Here is a 25268-nt window from a genome sequence, read left to right as displayed (position 1 = left end):
AGTTGTAGAAACATCTCAAGGATGATCAATGGAAACAGGATGCAACTGAGCTCAATTTTGAGTCTCATAGCAAAAGGTCTGAATACTTATGTAAATAAGTTATTTCTGTTTTTATTTATTTTTTACTAATATTTCTAAAAACCTGTTTTCAGTTTGTCATTATGGGGTATGAATGATGAGGAAAATGTTTTATTTAATCCATTTTAGAATAAGGCTGTAACCTAACAAAATGTGGAAAAAGTCAAGGGGTCTGAATACTTTCCAAATACACTGTAGCTCCGGTATTGGTTTTGGCCCAGACTCGAATAGCTCCGGTATTGGTTTTGGCCCAGACTCGAATAGCTCCGGTATTGGTTTTGGCCCAGACTCGAATAGCTCCGGTATTGGTTTTGACCCAGACTCGAATAGCTCCGGTATTGGTTTTGACCCAGACTCGAAAAGCTCCGGGCTTTGTTGAATCGGGTCTCGTCTACAACTCTGGCTGGTACAACAGAAACAAGTGCTGACTGTAAATGTCAATCAGATACATTTAGAATAACATCTTAATGCAATTCTTCCAAATGATCTGCTTGAAAAGACAATGAGCTTGTCTCCAGGCCACACTACTTTCCATGACTCACGTGAAATGGAATAGTTCAGAACCCCTTTGATTTCCCACTCCCCAAACCTGTGGCCCAGCTCAGTCCAGACAAGCCGCAAAAACGTCTCACCTCGCCCTTCCCCTCCTCCCTGATGAGCACGAGTGGATGGGGAGAGGAGGGAAATCGGTCTCAGCCAGTCTGACATTGCCTAAATGAAAGTATGAAAGCGCTGCCCCTTCCCCCCTTCTTCTCTAAGAGCTTGGCAGTGATCAGACTACACCTCTAAGGCCTTGGCAGTGATCAGGCTACATTTCTAAGAGCTTGGCAGTGATCAGACTACACCTCTAAGAGCTTGGCAGTGATCAGACTACACCTCTAAGGCCTTGGCAGTGATCAGACTACACCTCTAAGGCCTTGGCAGTGATCAGACTACACCTCTAAGAGCTTGGCAGTGATCAGACTACACCTCTGCCTCTCCAACATCAGACGCTGGTCTAGTGGGGAAGTGTGTGGGAGAGGCGAAGCGAGCCGAGGCGAGGGCCCTCGCTGGTGGCGTGAGTGAGAGGCGGCTGAACCGGTGCCCAAGTGGAGTAGCAGGGAAAATTACAAACACAGAGTCTCGGCTTCAAAAGCCAAATTAGATGCTGTCTGGCTGGCTGGCGCATCGGAGCGGAGAGAAGCGGAGCTGCATAATATTCAGATAGGGTGTGAGTGTGAAGAATTGAGCTGTAATTATTCAGCCTTTTAGCCTTTCTAGTGCAGAGGTCTGATGATCTGAACAGTAGTTGGTTAGGACCTTAATATGCTCTCTGGACCTATTGACGCTAGGACTATGAATCATACTTTGGTACCAATATCTCTAGGAATGTTTTGAAGAGCATCAATCTGACGAAGTTCCAAGAAACAGACAAATAGGAGCAGAGAGAGGTAGAGGGATAGAGCAGAGTGAGGTAGAGGGATAAAGCAGAGTGAGGTAGAGGGATAGAGCAGAGTGAGGTAGAGGGATAGAGCAGAGTGAGGTAGAGGGATAGAGCAGAGTGAGGTAGAGGGATAAAGCAGAGTGAGGTAGAGGGATAGAGCAGAGTGAAGTAGAGGGATAGAGCAGAGTGAGGTAGAGGGATAGAGCAGAGTGAGGTAGAGGGATAGAGCAGAGTGAGGTAGAGGGATAAAGCAGAGTGAGGTAGAGGGATAGAGCAGAGTGAGGTAGAGGGATAGAGCAGAGTGAGGTAGAGGGATAGAGCAGAGTGAGGTAGAGGGATAAAGCAGAGTGAGGTAGAGGGATAGAGCAGAGTGAAGTAGAGGGATAGAGCAGAGTGAGGTAGAGGGATAGAGCAGAGTGAGGTAGAGGGATAGAGCAGAGTGAGGTAGAGGGATAGAGCAGAGTGAGGTAGAGGGATAAAGCAGAGTGAGGTAGAGGGATAGTGCAGAGTGAGGTAGAGGGATAGAGCAGAGTGAGGTAGAGGGATAGAGCAGAGTGAGGTAGAGGGATAAAGCAGAGTGAGGTAGAGGGATAGAGCAGAGTGAAGTAGAGGGATAGAGCAGAGTGAGGTAGAGGGATAGAGCAGAGTGAGGTAGAGGGATAGAGCAGAGTGAGGTAGAGGGATAGAGCAGAGTGAGGTAGAGGGATAAAGCAGAGTGAGGTAGAGGGATAGAGCAGAGTGAGGTAGAGGGATAAAGCAGAGTGAGGTAGAGGGATAGAGCAGAGTGAAGTAGAGGGATAGAGCAGAGTGAGGTAGAGGGATAGAGCAGAGTGAGGTAGAGGGATAGAGCAGAGTGAGGTAGAGGGATAGAGCAGAGTGAGGTAGAGGGATAGAGCAGAGTGAGGTAGCGGGATAGAGCAGAGTGAGGTAGAGGGATAGAGCAGAGTGAGGTAGAGGGATAGAGCAGAGTGAGGTAGCGGGATAGAGCAGAGTGAGGTAGAGGGATAGAGCAGAGTGAGGTAGAGGGATAGAGCAGACAGAAAGAGAAGTCAGGGTAAATGCAGCGTCACTGAATAGGTACAGTTGAAGTCGGAAGTTTACATACACTTAGTTTGGAGTCAATAAAACTCGTTTTTCAACCACAAATTTCTTGTTAACAAACTATAGTTTTGGCAAGTCGGTTAGGACATCTACTTTGTGCATGACACAAGTAATTTTTCCAACAATTGTTTACAGACAGATTATTTCACTTATAATTCACTGTATCACAATTCCAGTGGGTCAGACGTTTACATACACTAAGTTGACTGTGCCTTTAAACAGCTTGGAAAAAAAAAAAAAAATGATGTCATGGCTTTAGAAGCTTCTGATAGGCTATTGACATAATTTGAGTCAATTGGAGGAGTACCTGTGGATGTATTTCAAGGCCTACCTTCAAACTTAGTGGCTCTTTGCTTGACATAATGGGAAAATCAAAAGAAATCAGCCAAGACCTCAGAAAAACACTTGTAGACCTCCACAAGTCTGGTTCATCATTGGGAGCAATTTCCAAACGCCTGAAGGTACAATGTTCATCTGTACAAACAATAGTACGCAAGTATAAACACCATGGGACCACGCAGCCGTCATACCGCTCAGAAAGGAGACGCGTTCTGTCTCCTAGAGATGAATGTACTTTGGTGCGAAAAGTGCAAATCAAAGTGCAAACAGGTACAAAAGCATCTATATCCACAGTAAAATGAGTCCTATATCGACATAACCTGAAAGACCGCTCAGCAAGGAAGAAGCCACTGCTCCAAAACCGCCATAAAAAAGACAGACTATGGTTTGCAACTGCACATGGGGACAAATATCGTACTTTTGGAGAAATGTCCTCTGGTCTGATAAAACAAAAATAGAACTGTTTGGCCATAATGACCATCGTTATGTTTGGAAGAAAATGGGGGACGCTTGCAAGTCGAAGAACACCATCCCAACCGTGAAGCACGGGGGTGGCAGCATCATGTTGTGGGGGTGCTTTGCTGCAGGTGGGACTGGTGCACTTCACAATATAGATGGCATCATGAGGCAGGAAAATTATGAAGATATATTGAAGCAGTCAGGATGTTAAAGCTTGGTCGCAAATGGGTCTTCCAAATGGACAATGACCCCAAGCATACTTCCAAAGTTGTGGCAAAATGGCTTAAGGACAACAAAGTCAAGGTATTGGAGTGGCCATCACAAAGCCCTAACCTCAATCCTATAGAAAATCTGTGTGCAGAACTGAAAAAGTGTGTGCGAGGAGGCCTACAAACCTGGCTCAGTTACACCAGCTCTGTCAGGAGGAATGGGCCAAAATTCACCCCACTTATTGTGGGAAGCTTGTGGAAGGCTACCCGAAACATTTGACCCAAGTTAAACAATTCAAAGGCAATGCTACCAAATACTAATTGAGTGTATGTAAACTTCTGACCCACTGGGAATGTAATGAAAGAAAAAAAAGCTGAAATAAATCATTCTCTCTATTATTATTCTGACATTTCATATTCTTCTAATAAAGTGGTGATCCTAACTGACCTAAGACAGGGAATTTTTACTAGGATTAATTGTCAGGAATTGTGAAAAACTGAGTTTAAATGTATTTGGCTAAGGTGTACTTCAACTGGGAAACCACTGGAGCTCTGACTTACTGCAGGTGGCGTCTGCCTCATCCGAGCCGTCGGGACACTCTGGTTCCCCATCACAGCGCCAGCGGCCTGGTACACACTGGCCGTTGGCACAGGCAAACTCTGCCGGGGCACACGTCTTCCTGGCTGCTTAGCGAGAGAGATGGATGGTGAGAAGGATGGAAAGAGAGAGAGAAGAGTAGGAAGGTGAGAAGGAGAGAGATGGTGAGAAGGAGAGAGAGAGCGAGAGAAGGAAAGAGAGTGATTTTGAGAGAGAGAGAGAGAGAGATGGTGAGAAGGAGAGTGATGGTGAGAAGGAGAGAGAAGGAAAGAGAGAGATGTGAGAGAGAGAGAGATGGTGAGTAGGAGCAAGATGGTGAGAAGGAGAGAGAGAGAGAGAGAGAGAGAGAGATGATGAGAAGGAGAGAGAGAGAGAGAGAGATGATGAGAAGGAGAGAGAGAGAGAGATGGTGAGAAGGAGAGAGATGGTGAGAAGGAGAGAGAGAGAGAGAAAGAGAGAGAGAGATGGTGAGAAGGAGAGAGATGGTGAGAAGGAGAGAGAGAGAGAGAGAGAGAGAGAGAGATGGTGAGAAGGAGAGAGAGAGAAAGAGAGAGAGAGAGATGGTGAGGAGAGAGAGAGAGAGAGAGAGATGATGAGAAGGAGAGAGATGGTGAGAAGGAGAGAGAGAGAGAGAGAGAGAGAGATGGTGAGAAGGAGAGAGATGGTGAGAAGGAGAGAGAGAGAGAGAGAGAGAGAGAGAGAGAGAGAGAGAGAGATGGTGAGAAGGAGAGAGAGAGAGAGAGAGAGAGAGAGATCGTGAGAAGGACAGAGAAAGAAAGAGTTAAAGAGGTAGAGAAAAAACAAGAGAGCGGGAGAAAGAGATAAAAACAGGAGTTTCATCTACAATTCACCTCATTAATTAGTCACAGTATGCAGTAATCAAAGCTAGGGCTGGTAAAATGACCATATAACCATGTCAGCAACAGTTATGGATAAAGAACTTTTATTGTGTGATACGAACTGAAGATGGGACAGCCGGGCATTCACGCGATTCAAATCAAAGCGTCAAATGCGCTGAATACAACCTTACAGTGAAATTCTTACTTACAAGCCCTTAACCAACAACGGAGTTTTAAGAAAAATACCCCCAAAAAAGTAAGAGATAAGAATAACAAATAATTAAAGAGCAGCAGTAAAATAACAATAGCGGGGCTATATACAGGGGGTACCGGTACAGAGTCAACGTGCGGGTTCACCGGTGTCGAGGTAATTGAGGTTGAGTTATTAAAGTGACTATGTATAGATAATAACTGAGAGTAGCAGCAGAGTTCCAGAGGGGGGAGGGGGGGGCAATGCAAATAGTCTGGGTAGCCATTTGATTAGCTGTTAAGGAGTCTTATGGCTTGGGGGTAGAAGCTGTTTAGGAACTTGAAGCTCTCAACCTGCTCCACTGCAGCCCCGTTGATGAGAATGGGGCGTGCTCGATACTCCTTTTCCTGTCGTCCACAATCATCTCCTTTGTCTTGATCACGTTGAGTAGGAGCAAGATGGTGAGAGGTTAGCATGTCTTGGGGGTATGATATGGGTAATGGTGAGAGGTTAGCATGTCTTGGGGGTATGATATGGGTAATGGTGAGAGGTTAGCATGTCTTGGGGGTATGATATGGGTAATGGTGAGAGGTTAGCATGTCTTGGGGGCATGATATGGGTATTGGTGAGAGGTTAGCATGTCTTGGGGGTATGATATGGGTAATGGTGAGAGGTTAGCACATCTTGGGAAAGGAAAGGGGGATACCTAGTCAGTTGTACAACTGAAATGTATCTTCCACATTTAACCCAACTCCTCTGAATCAGAGAGGTGCATAGGGCTGCATTAATCAACATCCATGTCTTTGGCACCAGGAGAACAGTGGGTTAATTGAATTGCTCAGGGACAGAACAACAGATTTTGACCTTGTCAGCACGGGGCTTTGATATTTGTGTGTCTGTAACCTTCTCACTCATCATTATTTACGATTCATTCAGGACTATCCTGAGGACGGCTCATAATAATAATGAATGGAATGAACAGAATATTATGAAATACATGGAAACCAGGTGTTTGATTTTGAGACCATTCCGTTAGTTCCGTTCCAGGCATTACTGTGAGCCTGTCCTTCCCATTTAAAGTGCCACCAGCCACCACTGGTTTAAGTATTTGAAAGAATTTACAGTAGTATTTGAACCCAGGTCTGGAGCTGACCCAGCTTTCCCCACAGCACACACATTAAAACACAAACACAGCCAACACAGAGGTCAGAGCCATTCCATTTCCCTGGACCATTACCCCAACACAGAGGACAGAGCCATTCCATTTCCCTGGACCATTACCCCAACACAGAGGACAGAGCCATTCCATTTCCCTGGACCATTACCCCAACACAGAGGACAGAGCCATTCCATTTCCCTGGACCATTACACCAACACAGAGCCATTCCATTTCCCTGGACCATTACCCCAACACAGAGGTCAGAGCCATTCCATTTCCCTGGACCATTACCCCAACACAGAGCCATTCCATTTCCCTGGACCATTACCCCAACACAGAGGTCAGAGCCATTCCATTTCCCTGGATCATTACCCCAACACAGAGGTCAGAGCCATTCCATTTCCCTGGACCATTACCCCAACACAGAGGTCAGAGCCATTCCATTTCCCTGGACCATTACCCCAACACAGAGGACAGAGCCATTCCATTTCCCTGGACCATTACCCCAACACAGAGGTCAGAGCCATTCCATTTCCCTGGACCATTACCCCAACACAGAGGACAGAGCCATTCCATTTCCCTGGACCATTACCCCAACACAGAGGACAGAGCCATTCCATTTCCCTGGACCATTACCCCAACACAGAGCCATTCCATTTCCCTGGACCATTACCCCAACACAGAGGACAGAGCCATTCCATTTCCCTGGACCATTACACCAACACAGAGGACAGAGCCATTCCATTTCCCTGGACCATTACCCCAACACAGAGGACAGAGCCATTCCATTTCCCTGGACCATTACCCCAACACAGAGCCATTCCATTTCCCTGGACCATTACACCAACACAGAGGACAGAGCCATTCCATTTCCCTGGACCATTACCACAACAACCATGGGACTGGCAGTGCAGTTAGTCTAATACAATCAACCACTCAGAGGCTTTCAGTTTGGCTTTCTGGTTACAACAGATGATGAGGTTGTTGTTTTTTCTCTCCAAAGTTGTAAAGTTGGAGCTGAGGGGCCCTGGTATGTACAGAGACGGCTGACTCTCGCTCTCTCGTTCTCTCGCTCTCTCGTTCTCTCGCTCTCTCGTTCTCTCGTTCTCTCGCTCTCTCGTTCTCTCGTTCTCTCGTTCTCTCGCTCTCTCGCTCTCTCGCTCTCTCGTTCTCTCATTCTCCGTCTCTGTCTGATAGTACAGCCCAACGCAGGTGCTTAAGATGTTCAAAATGGCAGAGACACAACAATACGAACAAGGCGTTCAGGTGGGCCTTCTCGCTTCAGCACACAATACAAACAAGGCCCTGTTATCTTCACGTCCATGTAAAACAGAGAGGGGTGGATGGCCTGCTGTACGTATTTATGGCTGGTGGTAAATGGAGGTAGTTAAGAGTAACCTTGCCTGAGACCTGACTACGGGTCATCTCCCTGGAGCTAATGCGTAGGTTTTAGCTCAACAGGGTAACACAATCGAGTGGCACACAGGAAAGTTCGAACCCAAGTCGGTCACACAGCGTTAGGAATAACAAAGAAGTAGAAAATCTACTGAAACACTGACAGCATAGACTTCTAGCACTTGTACATGTTTACATGGAGAGGGTAGTTGGTAATCATTTCACCATCAGAACACATGGAGAGGGTAGTTGGTAATCATTTCACCATCAGAACAGATGGAGAGGGTAGTTGGTAATCATTTCACCATCAGAACACATGGAGAGGGTAGTTGGTAATCATTTCACCATCAGAACACATGGAGAGGGTAGTTGGTAATCATTTCACCATCAGAACACATGGAGAGGGTAGTTGGTAATCATTTCACCATCAGAACACATGGAGAGGGTAGTTGGTAATCATTTCACCATCAGAACACATGGAGAGGGTAGTTGGTAATCATTTCACCATCAGAACACATGGAGAGGGTAGTTGGTAATCATTTCACCATCAGAACACATGGAGAGGGTAGTTGGTAATCATTTCACCATCAGAACACATGGAGAGGGTAGTTGGTAATCATTTCACCATCAGAACAGATGGAGAGGGTAGTTGGTAATCATTTCACCATCAGAACACATGGAGAGGGTAGTTGGTAATCATTTCACCATCAGAACACATGGAGAGGGTAGTTGGTAATCATTTCACCATCAGAACAGATGGAGAGGGTATTTGGTAATCATTTCACCATCAGAACACATGGAGAGGGTAGTTGGTAATCATTTCACCATCAGAACAGATGGAGAGGGTAGTTGGTAATCATTTCACCATCAGAACGGATGGAGAGGGTAGTTGGTAATCATTTCACCATCAGAACACATGGAGAGGGTAGTTGGTAATCATTTCACCATCAGAACAGATGGAGAGGGTATTTGGTAATCATTTCACCATCAGAACACATGGAGAGGGTAGTTGGTAATCATTTCACCATCAGAACAGATGGAGAGGGTAGTTGGTAATCATTTCACCATCAGAACACATGGAGAGGGTAGTTGGTAATCATTTCACCATCAGAACAGATGGAGAGGGTAGTTGGTAATCATTTCACCATCAGAACGGATGGAGAGGGTAGTTGGTAATCATTTCACCATCAGAACACATGGAGAGGGTAGTTGGTAATCATTTCACCATCAGAACACATGGAGAGGGTAGTTGGTAATCATTTCACCATCAGAACAGATGGAGAGGGTATTTGGTAATCATTTCACCATCAGAACACATGGAGAGGGTAGTTGGTAATCATTTCACCATCAGAACAGATGGAGAGGGTAGTTGGTAATCATTTCACCATCAGAACGGATGGAGAGGGTAGTTGGTAATCATTTCACCATCAGAACACATGGAGAGGGTAGTTGGTAATCATTTCACCATCAGAACAGATGGAGAGGGTATTTGGTAATCATTTCACCATCAGAACACATGGAGAGGGTAGTTGGTAATCATTTCACCATCAGAACACATGGAGAGGGTAGTTGGTAATCATTTCACCATCAGAACGGATGGAGAGGGTAGTTGGTAATCATTTCACCATCAGAACACATGGAGAGGGTAGTTGGTAATCATTTCACCATCAGAACACATGGAGAGGGTATTTGGTAATCATTTCACCATCAGAACAGATGGAGAGGGTAGTTGGTAATCATTTCACCATCAGAACAGATGGAGAGGGTAGTTGGTAATCATTTCACCATCAGAACGGATGGAGAGGGTAGTTGGTAATCATTTCACCATCAGAACAGATGGAGAGGGTAGTTGGTAATCATTTCACCATCAGAACAGATGGAGAGGGTAGTTGGTAATCATTTCACCATCAGAACAGATGGAGAGGGTAGTTGGTAATCATTTCACCATCAGAACGGATGGAGAGGGTAGTTGGTAATCATTTCACCATCAGAACAGATGGAGTGGGTAGTTGGTAATCATTTCACCATCAGAACAGCACGGTCAGGAGGAGATCCATCGTTTCCAAAAGTTCCAAGCCGTCGTCACATTTCTTTAAGACAGGGATGTAACCAAAGCTGTGTTGTGTTCATCAGGTATGTTGTAGGTCATTTTCAAAGATGCCTTACAAGCACAAACCATTTAACAACAAAAATGACAATTATGACAATAACAGTGGTTATTTGCATGACAATGAATCTTTACCCAAAATTCCATAATCGTCACAGCCCTAGTGTTAGGACCAAAGAAATCTCTCTCTCTCTTTCTCACTCTCTCTGTTAGTTGCAAGGCCTTTGCCCAGAAGTGTCGCCAGGGCCATAAATATTGTCATTATTATTCTTGTTCAGTATAGAAAATGTGGGTTTTCCTGAACAATCCCTTTAACTGCTATTAAGAACATGTTGGTTTTCCAGAACATTCCATTATATTCTCATTAGGAGCCACAGGAAGCAGTGTTTGGTTGGGTTGAGGACAGATGATCGCGTGTGATTGACTTTAACTAACACCTCCTTAAAAGCCTTGTCAACTCATTAGTGTTCACAGCCGACACCGCTAGAGTATTCTCAAAAGATACACATTTACAAAAACACTTAGGAATGATTCATATTAGAACGTGAGGGGTAGAGAGAGAAGAAGGAGAAAGAACAGTGAGAAGAGACGGGTAGAGAGAAAGAAAGGGGTAGAGAGAGAGAAGATGGAGAAAGAACAGTGAGAAGAGACGGGGGAGAGAAAGAAAGGGGTAGAGAGAGAGAAGATGGAGAAAGAACAGTGAGAAGAGACGGGGGAGAGAAAGAAAGGGGTAGAGAGAGAGATAGAAGGAGAAAGAACAGTGAGAAGAGACGGGTAGAGAGAAAGAAAGGGGTAGAGAGAGATAGAAGGAGAAAGAACAGTGAGAAGAGACGGGTAGAGAGAAAGAAAGGGGTAGAGAGAGAGAAGATGGAGAAAGAACAGTGAGAAGAGACGGGTAGAGAGAGTAAGAAAGGGGTAGAGAGAGAGAAGGAGAAAGAACAGTGAGAAGAGACGGGTAGAGAGAAAGAAAGGGGTAGAGAGAGAGAGAAGGAGAAAGAACAGTGAGAAGAGACGGGGGAGAGAAAGAAAGGGGTAGAGAGAGAGAAGATGGAGAAAGAACAGTGAGAAGAGACGGGGGAGAGAAAGAAAGGGGTAGAGAGAGAGAAGGAGAAAGAACAGTGAGAAGAGACGGGGGAGAGAAAGAAAGGGGTAGAGAGAGAGAAGATGGAGAAAGAACAGTGAGAAGAGACGGGTAGAGAGAAAGAAAGGGGTAGAGAGAGAGAAGATGGAGAAAGAACAGTGAGAAGAGACGGGTAGAGAGAGTAAGAAAGGGGTAGAGAGAGAGAAGATGGAGAAAGAACAGTGAGAAGAGACGGGGGAGAGAAAGAAAGGGGTAGAGAGAGAGAGATGGAGAAAGAACAGTGAGAAGAGACGGGTAGAGAGAGAAAGAAAGGGGTAGAGAGAGAGAAGATGGAGAAAGAACAGTGAGAAGAGACGGGTAGAGAGAAAGAAAGGGGTAGAGAGAGATAGAAGGAGAAAGAACAGTGAGAAGAGACGGGTAGAGAGAGAAAGAAAGGGGTAGAGAGAGAGAAGATGGAGAAAGAACAGTGAGAAGAGACGGGTAGAGAGAAAGAAAGGGGTAGAGAGAGATAGAAGGAGAAAGAACAGTGAGAAGAGACGGGTAGAGAGAGAAAGAAAGGGGTAGAGAGAGAGAAGATGGAGAAAGAACAGTGAGAAGAGACGGGTAGAGAGAGTAAGAAAGGGGTAGAGAGAGAGAAGATGGAGAAAGAACAGTGAGAAGAGACGGGGGAGAGAAAGAAAGGGGTAGAGAGAGAGAAGATGGAGAAAGAACAGTGAGAACAGACGGGTAGAGAGTAAGAAAGGGGTAGAGAGAGAGAGAGAGGACAGAGAAAGAACAGCAAGAATACACACTACTACAGTAAATTAAATTACATTTAATTTAATTCAACTTAACTTATATATTGCCCCTTCAAGGACAATAATGGCTTGTTGAGTCTCGGTTCAATGGGGGTCTTCCCCCAGTCAAATTATGTGGGGGTCTTCCCCAGTCAAGTTCTGTGGGGGTCTTCCCCTATCAAGTTCAATGGGGGTCTTCCCCAGTCAAGTTTAGTGGGGTCTTCCCCAGTCAAATTCTGTGGGGGTCTTCCCCAGTTAAGTTCAATGGGTGTCTCCCCAGTCAAGTTCAGGGGGGGGTCTTCCCCAGTCAAGTTCAGCGGGGGTCTTCCCCAGTCAAATTCTGTGGGGGTCTTCCGCAGTTAAATTCTGTGGGGGTCTTCCCCAGTCAAATTCAGTGGGGGTCTTCCGCAGTTAAATTCTGTGGGGGTCTTCCGCAGTTAAATTCAGTGGGGGTCTTCCCCAGTCAAATTCTGTGGGGGTCTTCCCCAGTCAAATTCTGTGGGGGTCTTCCCCAGTCAAGTTCTACTGGGGTCTTTCCCAGTCAAATTCTATGGGGACCATGGTGGTTCAATCTGCGATAATTACCAACGGCAGCTTGTGCCATCTGTTTGGGAGGGAGGGAGGGAGGGAGGGAGGGAGGGAGGGAGGGAGGGAGGGAGGGAGGGAGGGAGGGAGGGAGGGATGTGTAGAGAGAGAGAGGGATGGGTAGAGAGAGAAAGAGAGAGAGAGAGAAAGAGAGGGAGGGAGAGATTTAGACAGACAAAACAGAGATATAGACACTCAGAGATAGAGACAGACAGAGAGAGAGTTATCCTACTATTCAACACAGAGCTGAGGAAGGACAGACAGAGAGAGAGTTATCCTACTATTCAACACAGAGCTGAGGAAGGACAGACAGAGAGAGAGTTATCCTACTATTCAACACAGAGCTGAGGAAGGACAGACAGAGAGAGAGTTATCCTACTATTCAACACAGAGCTGAGGAAGGACAGACAGAGAGAGAGTTATCCTACTATTCAACACAGAGCTGAGGAAGGACAGACAGAGAGAGAGTTATCCTACTATTCAACACAGAGCTGAGGAAGGACAGACAGAGAGAGAGTTATCCTACTATTCAACACAGAGCTGAGGAAGGACAGACAGAGAGAGAGTTATCCTACTATTCAACACAGAGCTGAGGAAGGACAGACAGAGAGAGAGTTATCCTACTATTCAACACAGAGCTGAGGAAGGACAGACAGAGAGAGAGTTATCCTACTATTCAACACAGAGCTGAGGAAGGACAGACAGAGAGAGAGTTATCCTACTATTCAACACAGAGCTGAGGAAGGACAGACAGAGAGAGAGTTATCCTACTATTCAACACAGAGCTGAGGAAGGACAGACAGAGAGAGAGTTATCCTACTATTCAACACAGAGCTGAGGAAGGACAGACAGAGAGGGAGTTATCCTACTATTCAACACAGAGCTGAGGAAGGACAGACAGAGAGAGAGTTATCCTACTATTCAACACAGAGCTGAGGAAGGACAGACAGAGAGAGAGTTATCCTACTATTCAACACAGAGCTGAGGAAGGACAATATGACCTGAGGAAGATGGAAACATTGTGTTTATTAATAAAGGTACGTGGTGGTTATGAGTGTGGGGGCTCGATCTCTTTCAGACGACCTTTCTCTGCCCTGCACCCCACCAAATGATGTGTGTTTGATCACCCTGGACTGAAGGACAGACGGAGAGAGAGAGAGAGAGATCTCTTTCATAGCGACCTTTCTCTGCCCTGCACCCCACCAAATGATGTGCGTTTCATCACCCTGGACTGAAGGACAGACGGAGAGAGAGAGAGAGCGATCTCTTTCATAGTGACCTTTCTCTGCCCTGCACTCCACCAAATGATGTGCGTTTCATCACCCTGGACCGAAGGACAGTATGACATCAGAAGAGATAGCCTATCGCTTTATGCAAATTATAAAAACGTGATGTTGGGGAAAAAACAAGTCATCATCTAAACTTCACTAGCCACGAAGATATCCTATACACACATTCCACCGTCATCCAAACCTTTACAGGCTGTCTACGGTTCCAGTAGTGTCTAGTAGTGTCTAGTAGTGTGTTGTAGTGTCTAGTAGTGTGTTGTAGTGTCTAGTAGTGTGTTGTAGTGTCTAGTAGTGTGTTGTAGTGTCTAGTAGTGTCTAGTAGGGTGTTGTAGTGTCTAGTAGTGTCTAGTAGTGTGTTGTAGTGTCTAGTAATGTCTAGTAGTGTGTTGTAGTGTCTAGTAGTGTGTTGTAGTGTCTAGTAGTGTGTTGTAGTGTGTTGTAGTGTCTAGTAATGTCTAGTAGTGTCTAGTAGTGTGTTGTAGTGTCTAGTAGTGTGTTGTAGTGTGTTGTAGTGTGTTGTAGTGTCTAGTAGTGTCTAGTAGTGTGTTGTAGTGTGTTGTAGTGTCTAGTAGTGTCTAGTAGTGTGTTGTAGTGTCTAGTAGTGTGGTGTAGTGTCTAGTAGTGTATTGTAGTGTCTAGTAGTGTCTAGTAGTGTGTTGTAGTGTCTAGTAGTGTGTTGTAGTGTCTAGTAGTGTGTTGTAGTGTGTTGTAGTGTCTAATAGTGTCTAGTAGTGTGTTGTAGTGTCTAGTAGTGTCTAGTAGTGTGTTGTAGTGTGTTGTAGTGTCTAGTAGTGTGTTGTAGTGTGTTGTAGTGTGTTGTAGTGTCTAGTAGTGTCTAGTAGTGTGTTGTAGTGTCTAGTACTGTGTTGTAGTGTCTAGTAGTGTCTAGTAGTGTGTTCTAGTGTCTAGTAGTGTCTAGTAGTGTGTTGTAGTGTCTAGTAGTGTGTTGTAGTGTCTAGTAGTGTGTTGTAGTGTGTTGTAGTGTGTTGTAGTGTCTAGTAGGTTGTTATAGTGTCTAGTAGTGTCTAGTAGTGTCTAGTAGTGTGTTGTAGTGTCTAGTAGTGTGTTGTAGTGTCTAGTAGTGTCTAGTAGTGTGTTGTAGTGTCTAGTAGTGTGTTGTAGTGTCTAGTAGTGTGTTGTAGTGTCAAGTAGTGTGTTGTAGTGTGTTGTAGTGTGTTGTAGTGTGTTGTAGTGTCTAGTAGTGTCTAGTAGGGTGTTGTAGTGTCTAGTAGTGTCTAGTAGTGTCTAGTAGTGTGTTGTAGTGTCTAGTAATGTCTAGTAGTGTGTTGTAGTGTCTAGTAGTGTGTTGTAGTGTCTAATAGTGTGTTGTAGTGTGTTGTAGTGTGTTGTAGTGTCTAGTAATGTCTAGTAGTGTGTTGTAGTGTCTAGTAGTGTCTAGTAGTGTGTTGTAGTGTCTAGTAATGTCTAGTAGTGTGTTGTAGTGTGTTGTAGTGTCTAGTAGTGTGTTGTAGTGTCTAGTAGTGTGTTGTAGTGTGTTATAGTGTCTAGTAGTGTGTTGTAGTGTCTAGTAGTGTGTTGTAGTGTGTTGTAGTGTCTAATAGTGTCTAGTAGTGTGTTGTAGTGTCTAGTAGTGTGTTGTAGTGTCTAGTAGTGTGTTGTAGTGTGTTGTAGTGTGTTGTAGTGTCTAATAGTGTCTAGTAGTGTATTGTAGTGTCTAGTAGTGTGTTGTAGTGTCTAGTAGTGTGTTGTAGTGTGTTGTAGTGTGTTGTAGTGTCTAGTAGTAGTGTCTAGTAGTGTGTTGTAATGTCTAGTAGTGTCTAGTAGTGTGTTGTAGTGTCTAGTAGTGTCTAGTAGTGTGTTGTAGTGTGTTGTAGTGTCTAGTAGTGCCTAGTAGTGTGTTGTAGTGTCTAGTAGTGTGTTGTAGTGTCTAGTAGTGTGTTGTAGTGTCTAATAGTGTGTTGTAGTGTGTTGTAGTGTGTTGTAGTGTCTAGTAGTGCCTAGTAGTGTCTAGTAGTGTGTTGTAGTGTCTAGTAGTGTGTTGTAGTGTCTAGTAGTGTCTAGTAGTGTGTTGTAGTGTCTAGTAGTGTGTTGTAGTGTGTTGTAGTGTCTAGTAGTGTGTTGTAGTGTCTAGTAATGTCTAGTAGTGTGTTGTAGTGTCTAGTAGTGTGTTGTAGTGTCTAATAGTGTGTTGTAGTGTGTTGTAGTGTGTTGTAGTGTCTAGTAGTGTGTTGTAGTCTCTAGTAATGTCTAGTAGTGTGTTGTAGTGTGTCGTAGTGTCTAGTAGTGTGTTGTAGTGTCTAGTAATGTCTAGTAGTGTGTTGTAGTGTCTAGTAGTGTGTTGTAGTGTCTAGTAGTGTGTTGTAGTGTCTAGTAGTGTGTTGTAGTGTCTAGTAGTGTCTAGTAGTGTGTTGTAGTGTCTAGTAGTGTGTTGTAGTGTCTAGTAATGTCTAGTAGTGTGTTGTAGTGTCTAGTAGTGTGTTGTAGTGTCTAGTAGTGTCAAGTAGTGTGTTGTAGTGTCTAGTAGTGTGTTGTAGTGTCTAGTAGTGTGGTGTAGTGTCTAGTAGTGTGTTGTAGTGTCTAGTAGTGTCTAGTAGTATGTTGTAGTGTCTAGTAGTGTGTTGTAGTGTCTAGTAGTGTGTTGTAGTGTGTTGTAGTGTCTAGTAGTGTCTAGTAGTGTGTTGTAGTGTCTAGTAGTGTGTTGTAGTGTCTAGTAGTGTGTTGTAGTGTCTAGTAGTTTCTAGTAGTGTGTTGTAGTGTGTTGTAGTGTCTAGTAGTGTGTTGTAGTGTCTAGTAGTGTCTAGTAGTGTGTTGTAGTGTCTAGTAGTGTGTTGTAGTGTCTAGTAGTGTGTTGTAGTGTGTTGTAGTGTGTTGTAGTGTCTAGTAGTGTGTTATGGTGTCTAGTAGTGTCTAGTAGTGTCTAGTAGTGTGTTGTAGTGTCTAGTAGTGTGTTGTAGTGTCTAGTAGTGTGTTGTAGTGTGTTGTAGTGTCTAGTAGTGTCTAGTAGTGTGTTGTAGTGTCTAGTAATATCTAGTAGTGTGTTGTAGTGTCTAGTAGTGTGTTGTAGTGTCTAATAGTGTGTTGTAGTGTCTAGTAGTGTGTTGTAGTGTCTAGTAATGTCTAGTAGTGTGTTGTAGTGTCTAGTAATGTCTAGTAGTGTGTTGTAGTGTCTAGTAGTGTCTAGCAGTGTGTTGTAGTGTCTAGTAATGTCTAGTAGTGTGTTGTAGTGTCTAGTAGTGTGTTGTAGTGTCTAATAGTGTGTTGTATTGTGTTGTAGTGTGTTGTAGTGTCTAGTAGTGAGTTGTAGTGTCTAGTACTGTCTAGTAGTGTGTTGTAGTGTCTAGTAGTGTGTTGTAGTGTCTAGTAGTGTGTTGTAGTGTCTAGCAGTGTGTTGTAGTGTGTTGTAGAGTCTAGTAGTGTCTAGTACTGTGTTGTAGTGTCTAGTAGTGTCTAGTAGTGTGTTGTAGTGTCTAGTAGTGTGTTGTAGTGTCTAGTAGTGTGTTGTAGTGTCTAGTAGTGTGTTGTAGTGTGTTGTAGTGTGTTGTAGTGTCTAGTAGTGTCTAGTAGGGTGTTGTAGTGTCTAGTAGTATCTAGTAGTGTCTAGTAGTGTGTTGTAGTGTCTAGTAATGTCTAGTAGTGTGTTGTAGTGTGTTGTAGTGTCTAGTAATGTCTAGTAGTGTGTTGTAGTGTCTAGTAGTGTCTAGTAGTGTGTTGTAGTGTCTAGTAGTAGTGTCTAGTAGTGTGTTGTAGTGTCTAGTAGTGTGTTGTAGTGTCTAGTAGTGTGTTGTAGTGTCTAGTAGTGTGTTGTAGTGTCTAGTAGTGTGTTGTAGTGTGTTGTAGTGTCTAGTAGTGTGTTGTAGTGTGTTGTAGTGTCTAGTAGTGTCTAGTAGTGTGTTGTAGTGTCTAGTAGTGTGTTGTAGTGTGTTGTAGTGTCTAGTAGTGTGTTGTAGTGTGTTGTAGTGTCTAGTAGTGTGTTGTAGTGTCTAGTAGTGTGTTGTAGTGTGTTGTAGTGTCTAGTAGTGTGTGGTAGTGTCTAGTAGTGTCTAGTAGTGTGTTGTAGTGTCTAATAGTGTGTTGTAGTGTGTTATAGTGTCTAGTAGTGTGTTGTAGTGTCTAGTAGTGTGTTGTAGTGTCTAGTAGTGTGTTGTAGTGTCTAGTAGTGTCTAGTAGTGTGTTGTAGTGTGTTGTAGTGTCTAGTAGTGTGTTGTAGTGTCTAGTAGTGTGTTGTAGTGTCTAGTAGTGTGTTGTAGTGTGGTGTAGTGTCTAGTAGTGTGTTGTAGTGTCTAGTAGTGTGTTGTAGTGTCTAGTAGTGTGTTGTAGTGTCTAGTAGTGTGTTGTAGTGTCTAATAGTGTGTTGTAGTGTGTTGTAGTGTCTAGTAGTGTGTTGTAGTGTCTAGTAGTGTGTTGTAGTGTCTAATAGTGTGTTGTAGTGTGTTGTAGTGTCTAGTAGTGTGTTGTAGTGTCTAGTAGTGTGTTGTAGTGTCTAATAGTGTCTAGTAGTGTGTTGTAGTGTCTAGTAGTGTCTAGTAGTGTCTAGTAGTGTGTTGTAGTGTGTTGTAGTGTGGTGTAGTGTGTTGTAGTGTCTAGTAGTGTGTTGTAGTGTCTAGTGGTGTGTTGTAGTGTCTAGTAATGTCTAGTAGTGTGTTGTAGTGTCTAGTAGTGTCTAGTAGTGTGTTGTAGTGTCTAGTAGTGTGTTGTAGTGTCTAGTAGTTTGTGGTAGTGTCTAGTAGTGTGTTGTAGTGTCTAGTAGTGTCTAGTAGTGTGTTGTAGTGTCTAGTAGTGTGTTGTAGTGTCTAGTAGTGTGTTGTAGTGTCTAGTAGTAGTGTCTAGTAGTGTGTTGTAGTGTCTAGTAGTGTGTTGTAGTGTCTAGTAGTGTGTTGTAGTGTCTAGTAGTGTGTTGTAGTGTCTAGTAGTAGTGTCTAGTAGTGTGTTGTAGTGTCTAGTAGTGTCTAGTAGTGTGTTGTAGTGTCTAGTAGTGTGTTGTAGTGTCTAGTAGTGTGTTGTAGTGTCTAGTAGTGTGTTGTAGTAAATAGTAGTGTGTTGTAGTGTGTTGTAGTGTCTAGTAGTGTCTAGTAGTGTGTTGTAGTGTCTTGTAGTGTGTTGTAGTGTGTTGTAGTGTCTAGTAGTGTGTTGTAGTGTGTTGTAGTGTCTAGTAGTGTGTGGTAGTGTCTAGTAGTGTCTAGTAGTGTGTTGTAGTGTCTAATAGTGTGTTGTAGTGTGTTATAGTGTCTAGTAGTGTGTTGTAGTGTCTAGTAGTGTGTTGTAGTGTCTAGTAGTGTGTTGTAGTGTCTAGTAGTGTCTAGTAGTGTGTTGTAGTGTGTTGTAGTGTCTAGTAGTGTGTTGTAGTGTCTAGTAGTGTGTTGTAGTGTCTAGTAGTGTGTTGTAGTGTGGTGTAGTGTCTAGTAGTGTGTTGTAGTGTCTAGTAGTGTGTTGTAGTGTGTTGTAGTGTCTAATAGTGTGTTGTAGTGTGTTGTAGTGTCTAGTAGTGTGTTGTAGTGTCTAGTAGTGTGTTGTAGTGTCTAATAGTGTGTTGTAGTGTGTTGTAGTGTCTAGTAGTGTGTTGTAGTGTCTAGTAGTGTGTTGTAGTGTCTAATAGTGTCTAGTAGTGTGTTGTAGTGTCTAGTAGTGTCTAGTAGTGTGTTGTAGTGTGTTGTAGTGTGGTGTAGTGTGTTGTAGTGTCTAGTAGTGTGTTGTAGTGTGTTGTAGTGTCTAGTAGTGTGTTGTAGTGTGTTGTAGTGTGTTGTAGTGTCTAGTAGTGTCTAGTAGTGTGTTGTAGTGTCTAGTAGTGTCTAGTAGTGCCTAGTAGTGTGTTGTAGTGTCTTGTAGTGTGGTGTAGTGTGGTGTAGTGTGTTGTAGTGTCTAGTAGTGTGTTGTAGTGTCTAGTAGTGTGTGGTAGTGTCTAGTAGTGTCTAGTAGTGTGTTGTAGTGTCTAGTAGTGTGTTGTAGTGTCTAGTAGTGTGTTTTAGTGTCTAGTAGTGTGTTGTAGTGTCTAGTAGTGTGTTGTAGTGTGGTGTAGTGTCTAGTAGTGTGTTGTAGTGTGGTGTAGTGTCTAGTAGTGTGTTGTAGTGTCTAGTAGTGTGTTGTAGTGTCTAGTAGTGTCTAGTAGTGTGTTGTAGTGTCTAGTAGTGTGTTGTAGTGTGTTGTAGTGTCTAGTAGTGTGTTGTAGTGTCTAGTAGTGTGTTGTAGTGTCTAGTAGTGTGGTGTAGTGTCTAGTAGTGTGTTGTAGTGTCTAGTAGTGTCTAGTAGTATGTTGTAGTGTCTAGTAGTGTGTTGTAGTGTCTAGTAGTGTGTTGTAGTGTGTTGTAGTGTCTAGTAGTGTCTAGTAGTGTGTTGTAGTGTCTAGTAGTGTGTTGTAGTGTCTAGTAGTGTGTTGTAGTGTCTAGTAGTTTCTAGTAGTGTGTTGTAGTGTGTTGTAGTGTCTAGTAGTGTGTTGTAGTGTCTAGTAGTGTCTAGTAGTGTGTTGTAGTGTCTAGTAGTGTGTTGTAGTGTCTAGTAGTGTGTTGTAGTGTGTTGTAGTGTGTTGTAGTGTCTAGTAGTGTGTTATGGTGTCTAGTAGTGTCTAGTAGTGTCTAGTAGTGTGTTGTAGTGTCTAGTAGTGTGTTGTAGTGTCTAGTAGTGTGTTGTAGTGTGTTGTAGTGTCTAGTAGTGTCTAGTAGTGTGTTGTAGTGTCTAGTAATATCTAGTAGTGTGTTGTAGTGTCTAGTAGTGTGTTGTAGTGTCTAATAGTGTGTTGTAGTGTCTAGTAGTGTGTTGTAGTGTCTAGTAATGTCTAGTAGTGTGTTGTAGTGTCTAGTAATGTCTAGTAGTGTGTTGTAGTGTCTAGTAGTGTCTAGCAGTGTGTTGTAGTGTCTAGTAATGTCTAGTAGTGTGTTGTAGTGTCTAGTAGTGTGTTGTAGTGTCTAATAGTGTGTTGTATTGTGTTGTAGTGTGTTGTAGTGTCTAGTAGTGAGTTGTAGTGTCTAGTACTGTCTAGTAGTGTGTTGTAGTGTCTAGTAGTGTGTTGTAGTGTCTAGTAGTGTGTTGTAGTGTCTAGCAGTGTGTTGTAGTGTGTTGTAGAGTCTAGTAGTGTCTAGTACTGTGTTGTAGTGTCTAGTAGTGTCTAGTAGTGTGTTGTAGTGTCTAGTAGTGTGTTGTAGTGTCTAGTAGTGTGTTGTAGTGTCTAGTAGTGTGTTGTAGTGTGTTGTAGTGTGTTGTAGTGTCTAGTAGTGTCTAGTAGGGTGTTGTAGTGTCTAGTAGTATCTAGTAGTGTCTAGTAGTGTGTTGTAGTGTCTAGTAATGTCTAGTAGTGTGTTGTAGTGTGTTGTAGTGTCTAGTAATGTCTAGTAGTGTGTTGTAGTGTCTAGTAGTGTCTAGTAGTGTGTTGTAGTGTCTAGTAGTAGTGTCTAGTAGTGTGTTGTAGTGTCTAGTAGTGTGTTGTAGTGTCTAGTAGTGTGTTGTAGTGTCTAGTAGTGTGTTGTAGTGTCTAGTAGTGTGTTGTAGTGTGTTGTAGTGTCTAGTAGTGTGTTGTAGTGTGTTGTAGTGTCTAGTAGTGTCTAGTAGTGTGTTGTAGTGTCTAGTAGTGTGTTGTAGTGTGTTGTAGTGTCTAGTAGTGTGTTGTAGTGTGTTGTAGTGTCTAGTAGTGTGTTGTAGTGTCTAGTAGTATGTTGTAGTGTGTTGTAGTGTCTAGTAGTGTGTGGTAGTGTCTAGTAGTGTCTAGTAGTGTGTTGTAGTGTCTAATAGTGTGTTGTAGTGTGTTATAGTGTCTAGTAGTGTGTTGTAGTGTCTAGTAGTGTGTTGTAGTGTCTAGTAGTGTGTTGTAGTGTCTAGTAGTGTCTAGTAGTGTGTTGTAGTGTGTTGTAGTGTCTAGTAGTGTGTTGTAGTGTCTAGTAGTGTGTTGTAGTGTCTAGTAGTGTGTTGTAGTGTCTAATAGTGTGTTGTAGTGTGTTGTAGTGTCTAGTAGTGTGTTGTAGTGTCTAGTAGTGTGTTGTAGTGTCTAATAGTGTGTTGTAGTGTGTTGTAGTGTCTAGTAGTGTGTTGTAGTGTCTAGTAGTGTGTTGTAGTGTCTAATAGTGTCTAGTAGTGTGTTGTAGTGTCTAGTAGTGTCTAGTAGTGTCTAGTAGTGTGTTGTAGTGTGTTGTAGTGTGGTGTAGTGTGTTGTAGTGTCTAGTAGTGTGTTGTAGTGTCTAGTGGTGTGTTGTAGTGTCTAGTAATGTCTAGTAGTGTGTTGTAGTGTCTAGTAGTGTCTAGTAGTGTGTTGTAGTGTCTAGTAGTGTGTTGTAGTGTCTAGTAGTTTGTGGTAGTGTCTAGTAGTGTGTTGTAGTGTCTAGTAGTGTCTAGTAGTGTGTTGTAGTGTCTAGTAGTGTGTTGTAGTGTCTAGTAGTGTGTTGTAGTGTCTAGTAGTAGTGTCTAGTAGTGTGTTGTAGTGTCTAGTAGTGTGTTGTAGTGTCTAGTAGTGTGTTGTAGTGTCTAGTAGTGTGTTGTAGTGTCTAGTAGTAGTGTCTAGTAGTGTGTTGTAGTGTCTAGTAGTGTCTAGTAGTGTGTTGTAGTGTCTAGTAGTGTGTTGTAGTGTCTAGTAGTGTGTTGTAGTGTCTAGTAGTGTGTTGTAGTAAATAGTAGTGTGTTGTAGTGTGTTGTAGTGTCTAGTAGTGTCTAGTAGTGTGTTGTAGTGTCTTGTAGTGTGTTGTAGTGTGTTGTAGTGTCTAGTAGTGTGTTGTAGTGTGTTGTAGTGTCTAGTAGTGTGTGGTAGTGTCTAGTAGTGTCTAGTAGTGTGTTGTAGTGTCTAATAGTGTGTTGTAGTGTGTTATAGTGTCTAGTAGTGTGTTGTAGTGTCTAGTAGTGTGTTGTAGTGTCTAGTAGTGTGTTGTAGTGTCTAGTAGTGTCTAGTAGTGTGTTGTAGTGTGTTGTAGTGTCTAGTAGTGTGTTGTAGTGTCTAGTAGTGTGTTGTAGTGTCTAGTAGTGTGTTGTAGTGTGGTGTAGTGTCTAGTAGTGTGTTGTAGTGTCTAGTAGTGTGTTGTAGTGTGTTGTAGTGTCTAATAGTGTGTTGTAGTGTGTTGTAGTGTCTAGTAGTGTGTTGTAGTGTCTAGTAGTGTGTTGTAGTGTCTAATAGTGTGTTGTAGTGTGTTGTAGTGTCTAGTAGTGTGTTGTAGTGTCTAGTAGTGTCTAATAGTGTCTAGTAGTGTGTTGTAGTGTCTAGTAGTGTCTAGTAGTGTGTTGTAGTGTGTTGTAGTGTGGTGTAGTGTGTTGTAGTGTCTAGTAGTGTGTTGTAGTGTGTTGTAGTGTCTAGTAGTGTGTTGTAGTGTGTTGTAGTGTGTTGTAGTGTCTAGTAGTGTCTAGTAGTGTGTTGTAGTGTCTAGTAGTGTCTAGTAGTGCCTAGTAGTGTGTTGTAGTGTCTTGTAGTGTGGTGTAGTGTGGTGTAGTGTGTTGTAGTGTCTAGTAGTGTGTTGTAGTGTCTAGTAGTGTGTGGTAGTGTCTAGTAGTGTCTAGTAGTGTGTTGTAGTGTCTAGTAGTGTGTTGTAGTGTCTAGTAGTGTGTTTTAGTGTCTAGTAGTGTGTTGTAGTGTCTAGTAGTGTGTTGTAGTGTGGTGTAGTGTCTAGTAGTGTGTTGTAGTGTGGTGTAGTGTCTAGTAGTGTGTTGTAGTGTCTAGTAGTGTGTTGTAGTGTCTAGTAGTGTCTAGTAGTGTGTTGTAGTGTCTAGTAGTGTGTTGTAGTGTGTTGTAGTGTCTAGTAGTGTGTTGTAGTGTCTAGTAGTGTGTTGTAGTGTCTAGTAGTGTGTTGTAGTGTCTAGTAGTGTGTTGTAGTGTGTTGTAGTGTCTAGTAGTGTGTTGTAGTGTCTAGTGGTGTGTTGTAGTGTCTAGTAATGTCTAGTAGTGTGTTGTAGTGTCTAGTAGTGTCTAGTAGTGTGTTGTAGTGTCTAGTAGTGTGTTGTAGTGTGGTGTAGTGTCTAGTAGTGTGTTGTAGTGTCTAGTAGTGTGTTGTAGTGTCTAGTAGTGTCTAGTAGTGTGTTGTAGTGTCTAGTAGTGTCTAGTAGTGTGTTGTAGTGTCTAGTAGTGTGTTGTAGTGTCTAGTAGTGTGTTGTAGTGTCTAGTAGTGTGTTGTAGTGTGTTGTAGTGTCTAGTAGTGTGTTGTAGTGTCTAGTGGTGTGTTGTAGTGTCTAGTAATGTCTAGTAGTGTGTTGTAGTGTCTAGTAGTGTCTAGTAGTGTGTTGTAGTGTCTAGTAGTGTGTTGTAGTGTGGTGTAGTGTCTAGTAGTGTGTTGTAGTGTCTAGTAGTGTGTTGTAGTGTCTAGTAGTGTCTAGTAGTGTGTTGTAGTGTCTAGTAGTGTCTAGTAGTGTGTTGTAGTGTCTAGTAGTGTGTTGTAGTGTCTAGTAGTGTGTTGTACTGTCTAGTAGTGTGTTGTAGTGTGTTGTAGTGTCTAGTAGTGTGTTGTAGTGTCTAGTGGTGTGTTGTAGTGTCTAGTAATGTCTAGTAGTGTGTTGTAGTGTCTAGTAGTGTGTTGTAGTGTCTAGTAGTGTCTAGTAGTGTGTTGTAGTGTCTAGTAGTGTCTAGTAGTGTGTTGTAATGTCTAGTAGTGTGTTGTAGTGTCTAGTAGTGTGTTGTAGTGTCTAGTAGTGTGTTGTAGTGTCTAGTAGTGTGTTGTAGTGTTTAGTAGTGTCTAGTAGTGTGTTGTAGTGTCTAGTAGTGTGTTGTAGTGTGTTGTAGTGTCTAGTAGTGTGTTGTAGTGTCTAGTAGTATGTTGTAGTGTCTAGTAGTGTCTAGTAGTGTGTTGTAGTGTCTAGTAGTGTGTTGTAGTGTCTAATAGTGTGTTGTAGTGTGTTGTAGTGTCTAGTAGTGTGTTGTAGTGTCTAGTAGTGTGTTGTAGTGTCTAATAGTGTGTTGTAGTGTGTTGTAGTGTCTAGTAGTGTGTTGTAGTGTCTAATAGTGTGTTGTAGTGTGTTGTAGTGTGTTGTAGTGTCTAGTAGTGTGTTGTAGTGTCTAGTAGTGTGTTGTAGTGTCTAGTGGTGTGTTGTAGTGTCTAGTAATGTCTAGTAGTGTGTTGTAGTGTCTAGTAGTGTCTAGTAGTGTGTTGTAGTGTCTAGTAGTGTGTTGTAGTGTCTAGTAGTGTGTTGTAGTGTCTAGTAGTAGTGTCTAGTAGTGTGTTGTAGTGTCTAGTAGTGTGTTGTAGTGTCTAGTAGTGTGTTGTAGTGTCTAGTAGTGTGTTGTAGTGTCTAGTAGTAGTGTCTAGTAGTGTGTTGTAGTGTCTAGTAGTGTGTTGTAGTGTCTAGTAGTGTGTTGTAGTGTCTAGTAGTGTGGTGTAGTGTCTAGTAGTGTGTTGTAGTGTGTTGTAGTGTCTAGTAGTGTGTTGTAGTGTGTTGTAGTGTCTAGTAGTGTCTAGTAGTGTGTTGTAGTGTCTAGTAGTGTTTTGTAGTGTGTTGTAGTGTCTAGTAGTGTGTTGTAGTGTGTTGTAGTGTCTAGTAGTGTGTTGTAGTGTCTAGTAGTGTGTTGTAGTGTGTTGTAGTGTCTAGTAGTGTGTGGTAGTGTCTAGTAGTGTCTAGTAGTGTGTTGTAGTGTCTAATAGTGTGTTGTAGTGTGTTATAGTGTCTAGTAGTGTGTTGTAGTGTCTAGTAGTGTGTTGTAGTGTCTAGTAGTGTGTTGTAGTGTCTAGTAGTGTCTAGTAGTGTGTTGTAGTGTGTTGTAGTGTCTAGTAGTGTGTTGTAGTGTCTAGTAGT

At 43.0% G+C, this 25268-nt stretch overlaps 1 protein-coding gene across 2 annotated transcripts in view; it reads right to left on the bottom strand.

Moving 5' to 3' along the window:
- LOC106598404 (low-density lipoprotein receptor-related protein 8) overlaps positions 1–25268 on the bottom strand; it is a 190169-nt gene that overhangs the window by 109709 nt on the left and 55192 nt on the right. For both annotated transcript variants that reach the window (XM_045714492.2, XM_014189447.3), the window contains exon 3: positions 4171–4293. In XM_045714492.2, the coding sequence (XP_045570448.1) occupies positions 4171–4293 (123 nt within the window). The remainder of the gene's footprint in view (positions 1–4170; positions 4294–25268) is intronic.

This window comes from Salmo salar, chromosome 03 (assembly GCF_965601325.2).
Source record: "Salmo salar chromosome 03, fSalSal1, whole genome shotgun sequence".
NCBI lineage: Eukaryota > Metazoa > Chordata > Actinopteri > Salmoniformes > Salmonidae > Salmo > Salmo salar.
Note: the sequence above shows the minus strand (reverse complement) of the source record. Positions and strands in the feature narration are given on the sequence as shown.